General features: G+C 41.5%; 1 protein-coding gene across 18 annotated transcripts in view; it reads right to left on the reverse strand.

Annotated features, from left to right (window-relative positions):
* The window catches only part of kif1b (kinesin family member 1B), a 98,458-nt gene that overhangs the window by 48,867 nt on the left and 36,347 nt on the right, over window positions 1-13,244 (reverse strand). For 11 of the 18 annotated variants that reach the window (XM_034173253.1, XM_034173256.1, XM_034173263.1 and 8 more), the window contains exons 3-13: window positions 9,534-9,610; window positions 9,244-9,423; window positions 8,509-8,577; window positions 7,494-7,672; window positions 6,809-6,920; window positions 5,794-5,871; window positions 5,641-5,706; window positions 5,339-5,356; window positions 4,955-5,030; window positions 296-374; window positions 55-197 (exon numbers count right to left, since the gene is read on the reverse strand). In XM_034173253.1, the coding sequence (XP_034029144.1) occupies window positions 55-197; window positions 296-374; window positions 4,955-5,030; window positions 5,339-5,356; window positions 5,641-5,706; window positions 5,794-5,871; window positions 6,809-6,920; window positions 7,494-7,672; window positions 8,509-8,577; window positions 9,244-9,423; window positions 9,534-9,610 (1,077 nt within the window). The remainder of the gene's footprint in view (window positions 1-54; window positions 198-295; window positions 375-4,954; window positions 5,031-5,338; window positions 5,357-5,640; window positions 5,707-5,793; window positions 5,872-6,808; window positions 6,921-7,493; window positions 7,673-8,508; window positions 8,578-9,243; window positions 9,424-9,533; window positions 9,611-13,244) is intronic. The other 7 variants (XM_034173254.1, XM_034173251.1, XM_034173265.1 and 4 more) reach the window with 1 other exon arrangement.

Here is a 13,244-nt window from a genome sequence, read left to right on the forward strand (position 1 = left end):
AGACAAGGTAAATGTGACTGCAGGTGCGGCCTGCTGCTATAGCAGAAAACTCACTGTCCAGGATGTCGCCCAGTCCCTGAGCACGGAGCAGTTCCTTCAGACGAGCAACTTCATCCTTCAACTCGCGCACCAGTTTATTGTTGGGATCTTCATTGATGACAGCATTGCATTTGATATTCTTGGCTCGGTCAGCGTAACTAACAATAAGAACAGAGTTAAATACTACAACAGAGCATTTTTCGAGTGCAATGTCAATAACTGAAGTTCTAAATTGCATCCTGTATGGAAAACCTACCGAAGTGTGCTGAGAGTTTCATCATAGTTTATGTCTGCCGGACTAAGCGCAGCTACCATAGCTGTTCTAGAATTTCCACCTGATGAAAAATCAAGAATGAGGTCAATTATGTGGAAAATATGGATGAATTATTTTTACTTAGATGCTTGCAAATCAGTTATAAAAATGCTGTGAACATGGCAACATATTGCATAGTGCTGATAAAAGCATGCAATAAACAATTTAAGAATATTTTTTAAAAATATTGTGAAATACACTCTGCTGACAGGTTTTTTTTTTTTTAAATTGGCAGAAGTACACAAGCTTAAATGCTCCCATGGTGCACACTGCAGGATGCTTATGATTTCATTATCCCTTGCTTTTTTTTTTTTTTTTTAAACAGGACTGAGGATTTTGCTCAGCGGCTTATGGCCCAGTCACATGGCATACGACGATTTCTGAACGAGGGGGAGGTTCACAATTCATTGAGAAAAGTTGGACAAATCAGTTCTAAAATTGAATAGCCTGTGAATCAAGAGCGCAAAAGGGACGAAAGAGGAACAAAACGAAACCGAAGCTAACGATCTCGACGCTTTAAGCCTCGTGCGTCCAACTGGTCGATCGCGGGCTGAGTTCCAGTCAATCTCACGAAAAAAAAAATAAAAAATCTGTCCCTGGCCTCAAAAGGATTTAGTGCTGCTATAAAAGAGTGATGCAGCAGGTAGCAGGAACGCACCAACAAGGACGGCGGCTGCTATTAAACGCCAGAGAAGAAGAGCTTTTCTTCTATGGTGGATAAGAAACGAAAAATTATAATTTCCATCCTGGATTATTTTTTCATTTATTCGCATGGCAAATCCATCTGTCTTATCTGCAATGTAAATGTGACTTTACTGAAGAAAGGGAATTTGGAGCAGCATTTCAGACAATTCACAAGAAATACGATGCTAACTTCTAATGCTAACCCGGCTAAATCCCCTCTGCTCGCTCGAAAAGCCGAGGAATTGAAAAGTCGGCGAGTAGCACAATGGTTCATGGACCATAAATACGAAGAGTGATGAATGTGGCGAACAAGATTGCAGTGTTCTGTTCGGGCCAGGAGTCTGAGGACGCATTTATTCTGTTCGCACCTGGAGGAGACACATATCTACTGCACACAGATGTTAGGTGGCTCAGCAGAGGTATGGTGGCTGCTGTATCACTGTATTACGTTACTAAGCCATATATAATATTGATATATAACACACCTGAAAGCAGCAGCATTCTGCATGAGGTTCACATGGAGTGATCAATTTACTGCTCCAATGACATTCAATCATCTTCACACTTATCTCTATTACCCCTTTTGACAGTTTTGTGTTATAATCTATATATCTGGCTTAGTAACGTAATACAATTGATACAGCAGCCGCCACGGCACACAAACGGGTTTTTTTTTTCAGGTCTCTTGCACTGTTCTGTGATCTTTTCTGCACGTCCTGTGCCTTTCAGTCCAGCCCTTTCTGGAACGGTCTTCTGCCTGAAATTAAAGAATTTCTGAAACATTCAAACCATGCTGAACATGCACAGCTTTTGGATTTGAAAGCAAGTTTAAAAGTAAATTACACATGCAATCAAGCAGGTTGCAACAGTGTGACCTGCAGAACTTTCCACACATGGACACAAAACTTAAGCACAAGGACAAAGAACATGGATCCTAATGCTGCGTTCACACCGGGCGCGACCAGACGCCATAAATTTCACGTGGTGACGGACACGCCACCATCGCCCGGTGTGTCGCTCTGCTTTTGCTGCGAAAATTCCTGCTTTTAAACTCAGATAAAACTGAAGTTATTGTACTTGGCCCCACAAATCTTAGAAACATGGTGTCTAACCAGATCCTTACTCTGGATGGCATTACCCTGACCTCTAGTAATACTGTGAGAAATCTTGGAGTCATTTTTGATCAGGATATGTCATTCAAAGTGCATATTAAACAAATATGTAGGACTGCTTTTTTGCATTTACGCAATATCTCTAAAATCAGAAAGGTCTTGTCTCAGAGTGATGCTGAAAAACTAAATCATGCATTTATTTCCTCTAGGCTGGACTATTGTAATTCATTATTATCAGGTTGTCCTAAAAGTTCCCTAAAAAGCCTTCAGTTAATTCAAAATGCTGCAGCTACAGTACTGACGGGGACTAGAAGGAGAGAGCATATCTCACCCATATTGGCCTCTCTTCATTGGCTTCCTGTTAATTCTAGAATAGAATTTAAAATTCTTCTTCTTACTTATAAGGCTTTGAATAATCAGGTCCCATCTTATCTTAGGGACCTCGTAGTACCATATCACCCCAATAGAGCGCTTCGCTCTCAGACTGCAGGCTTACTTGTAGTTCCTAGGGTTTGTAAGAGTAGAATGGGAGGCAGAGCCTTCAGCTTTCAGGCTCCTCTCCTGTGGAACCAGCTCCCAATTCAGATCAGGGAGACAGACACCCTCTCTACTTTTAAGATTAGGCTTAAAACTTTCCTTTTTGCTAAAGCTTATAGTTAGGGCTGGATCAGGTGACCCTGAACCATCCCTTAGTTATGCTGCTATAGACGTAGACTGCTGGGGGGTTCCCATGATGCACTGTTTCTTTCTCTTTTTGCTCTGTATGCACCACTCTGCATTTAATCATTAGTGATCGATCTCTGCTCCCCTCCACAGCATGTCTTTTTCCTGGTTCTCTCCCTCAGCCCCAACCAGTCCCAGCAGAAGACTGCCCCTCCCTGAGCCTGGTTCTGCTGGAGGTTTCTTCCTGTTAAAAGGGAGTTTTTCCTTCCCACTGTAGCCAAGTGCTTGCTCACAGGGGGTCGTTTTGACCGTTGGGGTTTTACATAATTATTGTATGGCCTTGCCTTACAATATAAAGCGCCTTGGGGCAACTGTTTGTTGTGATTTGGCGCTATATAAAAAAAATTGATTGATTGATCGATCAAATAGGAGGAGCTTCCATACCGCTCGCCGGCTCTGGTTGTCAGTCAAGTTAACATAACGGACCTTGGTCACACGGACGGAGTAGTTGTGGAAAGCTGACAAATGTCATGAGACGTTCCCAATTCGGGGAGTATCATTATTTGCTGCAAGAGCTGCGTCTGGATGACTGCCACTTTCAGTGGTCCTTCCGCCTCTGCAGGTCCCAGTTTGAGGACCTCTTGTCCCGATCACACGCGCACATGTAAACAAACAAAAAAAACTCCGCTGCTTGCTGCGGGGCTGCAGCTCGCTCTTCCCCCAAAAACTCTGTCATAATTATGTTTAAAAACCAGTCACCATTTGTTTTATTATACATCTGTGTAGTTAATAAGTAGCTAAAATAATCTCAATGGATGATTCGCTTGCACGCGCACGTAAAATATAAAGAGAGAAACTCCGCTCCCCCTGCTGTGGGGCTACTGCTCGCTCCAAAAACTGTCATAATTGTGAAATAAAGGACAAAAGAGACATAAGTCCGGCTCACAGGCTGCTACCAGAGACAGGACATGTTCACATCTTCAGTCAAACTCCAGACATCTCCACGTCACTACATATTCAGTCCCTGATTGGTCATCGCGGCGCGACAAGACGAAAAAGTTCAGATTTTTCAACTTGGGGAGGAGGGCAACGTGACATGACGCGATGCAATATCGTGCCACAAACGCGCCAATCGCTTCACTTCATTCGCGTCCATCGCGTCGCACTGCGTGATTTGGTGCAAAAACGCGTCATTCCATAGTGATTTCATGGCAACCTGTCGCTGCTGTCACTCGCGTCGCGCCCGGTGTGAACGCGGCATAACAGTCCAAGTTATGATGATCACGTGCAGAGCATCTTGTCCGAATTTTACAGGCGCTTCACTGACGTTACGTCCAAAGAGCCTGTTGTCAGTTTTGTCTGTTTTCCATTTGGGGAAAATATAGATGTGTATATCGTCCAAAGTGGCATCACTCTTCAACCTGGATCCTCACAGTGAAAAATGACTGAGCTCAAATCCAGAGCAACACCTGACATGAATGTCCAAATCAGGAATCTAATGCACTCAGCCTGCTTACGGCTGCCCTCAGCTTCTACTGTCCAGACTATGAGAGACAAGCTTCCTCCTCTCGGGGCCAGAGGTCCCACTAAGGTAGGGAACAACTTTTCCAACTTGAGGCCAGCCCTAGGCCTACTTGTGCTTATTCTTTTCCACCATGCACATTTACTTCAATGATGCATTATTGTTGTTAAAACCTACCAGAAAATTGTGTTATTCTATTGGTGCACAATATGTTGCGGCTACGCTGTGGCGTTCTATATGGCTCAGTAGATCTCGATACACTGTCGACTTTAAAAGTAGATCTCGGATCAAAAAAGGTTGAGCACCCCTGCTTTAAACGAAACACACCTGGAGACACTGCTGGAGCAAATGATAAGAAACCATCAAGAATGACAGCAAAACGAAATACGGACAAATTGAGGTTTTCGTTGCCCTTCATTCAAATTTTGTGACAATTTAAAAATCTTGACGGAGCGACCGCTGCAGGAATGGAACTGAGCGAAGGTTAAACAATACCAACGCAAGTCCAGATTTCTTGTTTCTTTAGCGCTTCGTTGCCCTTCATTAAGTGTCGTGTGACTGGGCCTTTACATATATCGAAATCTATTTGTACAAAATATCAAGTCACAGTTATGTTCATACCAAGATTCTCTCTCAGGAGCCACGTCAGAACAGAATCTCTGTATGGGATGAAGTCTGTCTTTTTCTTCTTCTTGCTCTGTAGTGAAACAAAGCTTAGTTGATATAAAGAGGTAACTTTTGGAATTAATATGGATAAAACAGGGGTGGTAGAGAGAAAAAAAGCTGGTGCTAAATAATAAAAAAAGACCAGGTTAAATGAGTTGATTTATGGTTTGATGAACATTTGCTTCTATGCAAGGACTGCATTTTTGAGGTAGTTTAAAACAAACAAACAAAAAAATGTTGATTGCAGAAGAAAATGCTACAGCAGCACATGGCAACAGACGTCAAATGTCTCTCATGGGAGGAATCTGAGGTTACTGGTTAAGCTGTCAGAGTTTTTACCTTGCTGGTACAGTTATCCTGTGTAAGCATGCGTTACAAGGAGAAGAAGAGAAAATAAGGGCAAACATTACAGCATGCTAGGCTAAAAAAAAACACTTCCTTTAGAAGACAGGGTGAGGTTTTATAGGATAAGAGAGGTTGGAAAAGAGAAGTGAGAAAGTGGAAACAGATATTCAGCACTCACCACTTCGGCCAAGGCAGTAAAAAAAAACACTTCCTTTAGAAGACAGGGTGAGGTTTTATAGGATAAGAGAGGTTGGAAAAGAGAAGTGAGAAAGTGGAAACAGATATTCAGCACTCACCACTTCGGCCAAGGCAGATATGACCTTGCCTAGTGTGGTCAGAGATTTGTTTATGTTTGCTCCCTCCTATAAACAAACACAATAACAATGACAATGGGTCCATTCACAGTAATCTGATCAGGTGTGGGGCAGTGTCAGGTATGTGTGTCTTACCTTTAGCCTGGTACCTTTGGCGCCAGTGGAATCTGCTCGTTCACTCCCTGCCAAGTCTACCAAACTAATTTTGCTGACCTGAAGATGAAGCAAATGCAGTTTAGAAGCACAGTTTAATCTATCTATAGTTTACAGACAAATTGTGACAAAGGGAGGACATTCTCATAATATGTGCACCGAGCACTGAAAATTAAAACCTTTAAAAAAAAAAAAAAAAAAAAAGTCAAACTATCAAAAATATTTCACATTAAAAATGCAAAGAAATCAAACCATTTTAAACATTTTACGTGGTTTGAGACAAAAATTGTTCAGTACATCCCACCCCCCACCCCAAGAGCCTAAATCAGGTGTGGGCAACTTGTTCCAGAAAGGGCCAAGAGGGTGCAGGTTTTCTTTGCAGCCATTGACTCCACCAGGTGATTTCAATGATTAACTGATTCCATCTGCTCAAAATGATATTAATCAGTGAAATCACCTGGTGGAGTCAGTGGCTGCAATGAAAACCTGCACCCTCTTGGTCCTTTCTGGAACAAGTTGCCCACCTCTGGCCTAAATGATCATCACAATGGAAACTCCCCCAAATGCCCCGATTTCTTCTCCAATTTAAGTCAACAAATTTAATAAAACCTTATAATGTGTAACAATGTTCATTCTTTGGTTCCTTGAAAATGTAAGTACTAAGCCCATTACCCTGGAATGACAAATACCATGATATAATACCACGTCTGTCCAGACAGTCGAAAACACCATGACAGTAACTTTAGTCCATATTAGCAGGGCCCTATCCACTTGAGTTTTGTTTTTGAGAAAACAGATAGGTAAATGCAATTTTCTGTGAACTTTAAGCAAAAACAAACAAACAAATGAAAAAAATAGGCCAAAAACAGAAGTATGACATTACAGCAAAGGACAGATGGAAGGTGGCAGCAAGTAAGTAAGTAAGTAAGAGTGAATCAGAGCTTTACAATTTGGGAAAAAGAATCAGAAGGCAGGTGCCCCTCTTGTCTCCTCTGACCTTTTCTGTGGAGAGGTCTGTCTCGCTGTCGTGTTTCCTCTGTGTAAAGACGATTGTGAAAACAGCATGTGATCTGCTGCTGGTCTCATTCATGTTGGTGGCAGCTACAGTTCTGTGAGTTCGCACATTTGTTCAGTTAGCTTTGAAAATACAAAATTACAACAGTACAACACAGTTGTAAACACACTGCTTTAATTATTTTATGTTTAAGGGAATTCTGTGTTATTTAAAGGAACTTTATATAGGAAAGGTCTTGCCTATTATTAAAGCCATCATTTCTGGGTTTTATGTCCATTAAGAGTGAATTTAGTCTCAGGGATTATATTGCGCAGCAGAGGTGGATATCGCTGTGAGGACACTAAATAAAAATACACAAAGCATACTCAGGAGGATAGTCAAAGGCAGATAGAGGCTTTACACGCCATGTTCTAGAAATAAGCCTTCTGAGTCAGCATGAGAAGATTAAGGCTGTGTTCACTCCTCCCCGCACGAGCTCTTGCAAGACACACACACACACACACACGCGCATAAATAAAGTGAAACATTCTCAGTCTCCATAATTTAAAGAAGGATTCTTGCTATGCTGATCATGCAGGATTTGTATTTGACCATTCCTAGATTACAGAGGTTCTGGGGTAAATGTTCAGACACTGCTGGTGATCTTTCAGTCCAACAATTAGCTCACCTGGCCTTGTTGCCTGCATCCATTAGGTCAGCAATATCTGTATAGGAGGTGACAGCTAGCTTGGACAGGTCCTCCACGTAAGGGCCCAGTAAAGGGTGTTCTCGCACTCGTAGGTTTCCTTTGTTTTTTGGATTGAGCAAGTCTCTAACCCGCTCACAGTAGATCTCCATGTAACTGACCTAGTAACGAAAGGTAAGCACATTTCCATTTATCTTCCTCAGTGCAACACTGTACAGCCTAGTTCTTTCGTTCATGGTGATGCATCTTGGATTCTCATGGTTTGAAGCCTTGTAGGTACCATGGAAAACCTTAAAGGGTCTGATAAGATATCCACGGTCAACTGGGATGTTTTGTCATTATGCTGTGGTCTTGCAGAAGTGCAGGAACACAGCACAGTGACAGAATGTTCAATGGTAGGGTGTCTCAACAATGTCACACATTCTCAAGAAATGGTGGTTTCTCAGAAAGCAAAAGATGGACAACCAACCCCTCGTACTTTGGCAATTGCTTGCATTTATGTAGTTCCCATAACACTTCCATACATAGCGTAACATCATACTATCTTTATGTTATTGTTTTTGCACGTCACACCGCATATGCCCGGCACATTACAAGCTAGATCACGATCATTAGTAACCATAATGTTCTCACACCAGATTGTCACAGTGATAAAGTCTGAGCTTCCAGGATACATGAAAGAAAAAATGGAGCTTCAAGCACAGAACTGAATGTACACAAACATGAATCACATTCAAGTAGATTATTCACTGTGCTGATAAGCTGCCTGTCATTTATAAAAGAGTGTTATTAGCAGTCTGTGCTCTGAGGTGTGTGGATAACAGTATAAGTTGCAAAAATTAGGGTGGCTGCTGAGGAAACACTGCAATAACACGCTGTGTTATTCAATGTGCAACTTGATGTCTATTACCGGTTGAAGCAGTGGTAAAATTACGAGGAAAAAAAAAAAGAAGCAATGAGATGAGGATTTCAGATGTAAAAGCAGGCTGTGACTCACCTCCACAGAGTAGGAGAGCTCCTCTTTGTTGCTGTCCTCATTGATTTTCTCAAATAGATCTTCACAAAGCTGAAAGCCGAGGAAAATTTTTTTTTTTATTTTACTATGATATAAATACCTGTTGAACAATGAGCTGAAAAACAAGGGGAAGTGCAGATAAATTGACAAGAAAAAAACAAACAAAATGGAAACCATTGAATGTGGAACTATTTGATCTAATCCCCTGATCTAAACCCTATCAAAAAGATAAAAAAAAAATAACAGCGTTTACAGATGGCATGAAAGGTATTTTGCAAGTAATGCAATATAAAAATGAAAAAGAATCTTAAATTGAAACAAAAAACACCTCAAGATGACAACGCACTTTACAACGATGCCTCACATTCTACAGAATGTCAGTCAGCATGATGACATGAAAGGCACTGCACACTGGGAGCAATGTGGGAATTAAAGATGTTATTCAAAGGCACCTCTGTGATTTTTCTATACGATCATGGAAATAACTAGGACTCTCAGGGCTCCAGACTGTGACCAAAATGCCAAAAAACCCACTTGTCTAACTGTTAGGTCACCACTTCCCCAATTTTGGCTGTTGATCATAGTTTAATTAAAAAATATATATATATTCTTGCTTATCATGTACTGTAAGATGTGTGAATATTGTATCCTGCTCCACACAATGCAAATACCTTTTCCGTCTTATGTGCAATATTTTAAATATTTAACAGAACAAACCATGGGAATTATGCCTTCCTGGCCCTCCTCCTGCTTGCCCATCATAGTGTAGGATTTGCCAGCTCCTGTCTGGCCATAAGCAAAGATGCAGACGTTGTAGCCCTCAAAGGCATGTGCAAGCATTTCCTTTCCAATGTCATTGTATACAAGGTTCTGTGACGCAAAGCTGGGGTCATCCGCCTGTGGGAAAGACAGAATTCATTTAATATATACAGCTCTGTAGTTCAGAATAATGATACAGCATGCATAAGATTTTTAGAACTCCAGGATATTGTCAAAGCTCAGCTTACTGTAGTGTGTGACCAGTATGAGTAATCAAAACTGAAGATCTTTGCTGGCTCCTTTGAGGCTTTTGGGTTGAGAATAGCTGTTAGGGAGAAATAAAATTATGAATGTGATGGCAAAGCAACTCCTCCCACTTACAAGTAGCTTCCTTTTAAGAGTTGTGTAAAATAATTCCTTTTTGCCGCATGCTGCGTTACACATTCAGTAGACCCTGTTAGACACACCCATATATAATCAACCAATGATGTGATGAAAACAGGATGAAGAAAAATGATCTGAGTGGTAGTATGGAATAGTTGTTTGTGCAACATCTGATGGTTTGTACTTTAAAACCCGTACAGCCATCTGGAGCACTGATTCGGAAACATTTTCAGATATATTCAAAGGATTAAAGCTCCACTCATTCGCTGATGTTTTGACTTCCACTTGTGATGCTCCATCAAATGGGTTTCAAAACAATATCCCTTCTTGAACATTTTAACACCTGAAACACACTGTGAAAATGCCCTAAACTAAGAGCAAAATGCAGAGTATTTATTGCAATTACACATGCAGACCAGCGGTAACAAACCATCTAACCTGCTGCCTCTGAAAAAGCATGGTGACATAAACTGTGGCCACATAGCCATTTCTTAATGAACAAGACCTTGCAGAAATGCCCAGTATGCAAACCCTCTCAGCTACGCCTGCCGGTACTTCTGGGACTAATGTTCAAGCTGTCCACAGGGTACATGATATGTGACAGTGAGAGGAGTGCAAACCACATAACAGGGTTGAAGCTGCTGTGTCTTCATATGTGACAGATGCATAACCCTAACAGATGAAGGGGGAATGTGAAGAAAAAGAGGGAACAAAGTGGTCAGAAGAGTTTAAACACACACACACACACACACACACACACACACACACACACACACTATATATATATACTTTTTTTTAGGTGAGTAATTGATACAGACGGTTGCCCAGGTCCAGATCACCTTTTTTAAAGTCCTGCTATACGGAGTCATAATGCAGCTGAATGTCCTTTATTGTGTATTGTTGTATTGGGTATTTGGATGTTATCTATCTGAAAAAGTCTTGATGGGGTAGCCCTTCTACTTAAAGTGTGAAACCACATTATGTGTGGTGCAAATATTTGCCGGAAATGGATCACTTTGCCCGGTTCTGGATCACGACACTGTGTCACTTTGGGTTCATTCCTGGCATCTGGCTAGAGCCCTTCTAATGCAGAATGATACACACTGTGCCCGAGAATGTGTTTTGTACACAAAATGATAGAAATTATACTTATTAAATGACAATTTACTTAGTTTCAAAAGGCACTGTTCTACGTTTTTACGAGCAAAAAATGAAGTGTGGAGGTGAGATTTCTCCCGAATTAAAAAGTAAAAGCCCCCACATTCATGCCCATTCGTGATGATGAGATGACCCCCAAAGTACACATGGCTCACAAGTACTGACACGAGGCTGCTGCTTCAGTGGTCTACAACCGGCAAATTTTCATGTCAGAGATAAATGCGCGCAGCAATTAAACAGCAAGACATAACACACTGACATTGTCTACCCAAGTAAGTAAGTATTTTCCCACTCTAGAACCAATGACACTGAATGGCTAACTCACCTTTGCTACGTCTTACAGATCGTTACTTTCAAACTTGCAGGAATGAGTGAGTCAGAAAACGCGCGCACACCATTGAGACCGGGATGTTTTGATTCCTCTGCTGATCACAAGGATGGCTGGATCCGGTTGGAGACAGTCTTTCCATTGGTACCAAGTATTAGCTTATTCACGCTGATTACAAGAAACGGCGGCGCTAATACTACAGCAGTGATCCGGTGTTCTGTCGAGATGAGGTGCGCCATCGAGATGAGGTGCATGGCACCTCTGCTTGACAGATAAGTCTGTCGAGCGGAGGTGCGTCGTCGAAATGAGGTGAGTCGCGTAACTGCACGTGTGCACTGAAAAAGTACTTGACAAAGTTCACTTATTTTGATGGGCAAGTAAATGTATAAATTGTTCATCCGAACGTAGCAATGTATAAAATCTACTCACTTATAAAACGATATTTTTAACCTGGAGTTAGCTTATTTTGACAGGCAAAATATACATATACATACATTTATGCTCCTAACGTAAAATACAGAAAATGTTTTACTTACTAGGCTATAAATACACTGAATACAATTAATAAATAAAAAAAAAACTTTGACGGAAAAAACAACAACAACAAAAAAAAAAAACGCGCATGCGCAGTTGCACGTCGAGCGAATTACATCATCTCCCCATGTGTAGTTGCGCGAGGCACCTCATCTTGACGGGTGACGTCTTCAAGTCCTGGGTACTGCGCATGCACACGCGATGCACCTCATTTCGACGTTCAACTCATCTTGACGGGACACAGTCGAGATGTGGATCAGGATATGTCATTCAATGCGCATATTAAACAAATATGTAGGACTGCTTTTTTGCATTTGCGCAATATCTCTAAAATTAGAAAGGTCTTGTCTCAGAGTGATGCTGAAAAACTAATTCATGCATTTATTTCCTCTAGGTTGGACTATTGTAATTCATTATTATCAGGTTGTCCTAAAAGTTCCCTGAAAAGCCTTCAGTTAATTCAAAATGCTGCAGCTGGAGTACTGACAGGAACTAGAAGGAGAGAGCATATCTCACCCATATTGGCCTCTCTTCATTGGCTTCCTGTTAATTCTAGAACAGAATTTAAAATTCGTCTTCTTACTTATAAGGTTTTGAATAATCAGGTCCCATCTTATCTTAGGGACCTCATAGTACCATATCACCCCAATAGAGCGCTTCGCTCTCAGACTGCAGGCTTACTTGTAGTTCCTAGGGTTTGTAAGAGTAGAATGGGAGGCAGAGCCTTCAGCTTTCAGGCTCCTCTCCTCTGGAACCAGCTCCCAATTCGGATCAGGGAGACAGACACCCTCTCTACTTTTAAGATTAGGCTTAAAACTTTCCTTTTTGCTAAAGTTTATAGTTAGGGCTGGATCAGGTGACCCTGAACCATCCCTTAGTTATGCTGCTATAGACTTAGACTGCTGGGGGGTTCCCATGATGCACTGAGTGTTTCTTTCTCTTTTTGCTCTGTATGTACCACTCTGCATTTAATCATTAGTGATTGATCTCTGCTCCCCTCCACAGCATGTCTTTTTCCTGGTTCTCTCCCTCAGCCCCAACCAGTCCCAGCAGAAGACTGCCCCTCCCTGAGCCTGGTTCTGCTGGAGGTTTCTTCTTGTTAAAAGGGAATTTTTCCTTCCCACTGTCGCCAAGTGCTTGCTCACAGGGGGTCGTTTTGACCGTTGGGGTTTTTCCGTAATTATTGTATGGCTTTGCCTTACAATATAAAGCGCCTTGGGGCAACTGTTTGTTGTGATTTGGCGCTATATAAATAAAATTGATTTGATTTGACACCGGAACCGGCAATGATTCGGAACTGGGCAAGTGACTGTATGTTTGTGGGCATAGCAACAGTCCAAACACAGCAACAACAGAAACCAAATGCAAGATAAAAAAAAAAAAAAAAAAAGGACAAACTATATGTCTACATTTCAACTCTCAACAAGCATATCTCCAGTGTGACTACAAAGGAGGTCATTAGTTTTCCTTCAAATGAATTCAGTGCTTCACTAATGGGAAAATTAGAGAGCAGGCCAGACTCCTCAAAATAAGGGTGCTTGAGAAGCTTTTGTAT

Source organism: Thalassophryne amazonica, chromosome 6, assembly GCF_902500255.1.
Source record: "Thalassophryne amazonica chromosome 6, fThaAma1.1, whole genome shotgun sequence".
Lineage (NCBI taxonomy): Eukaryota > Metazoa > Chordata > Actinopteri > Batrachoidiformes > Batrachoididae > Thalassophryne > Thalassophryne amazonica.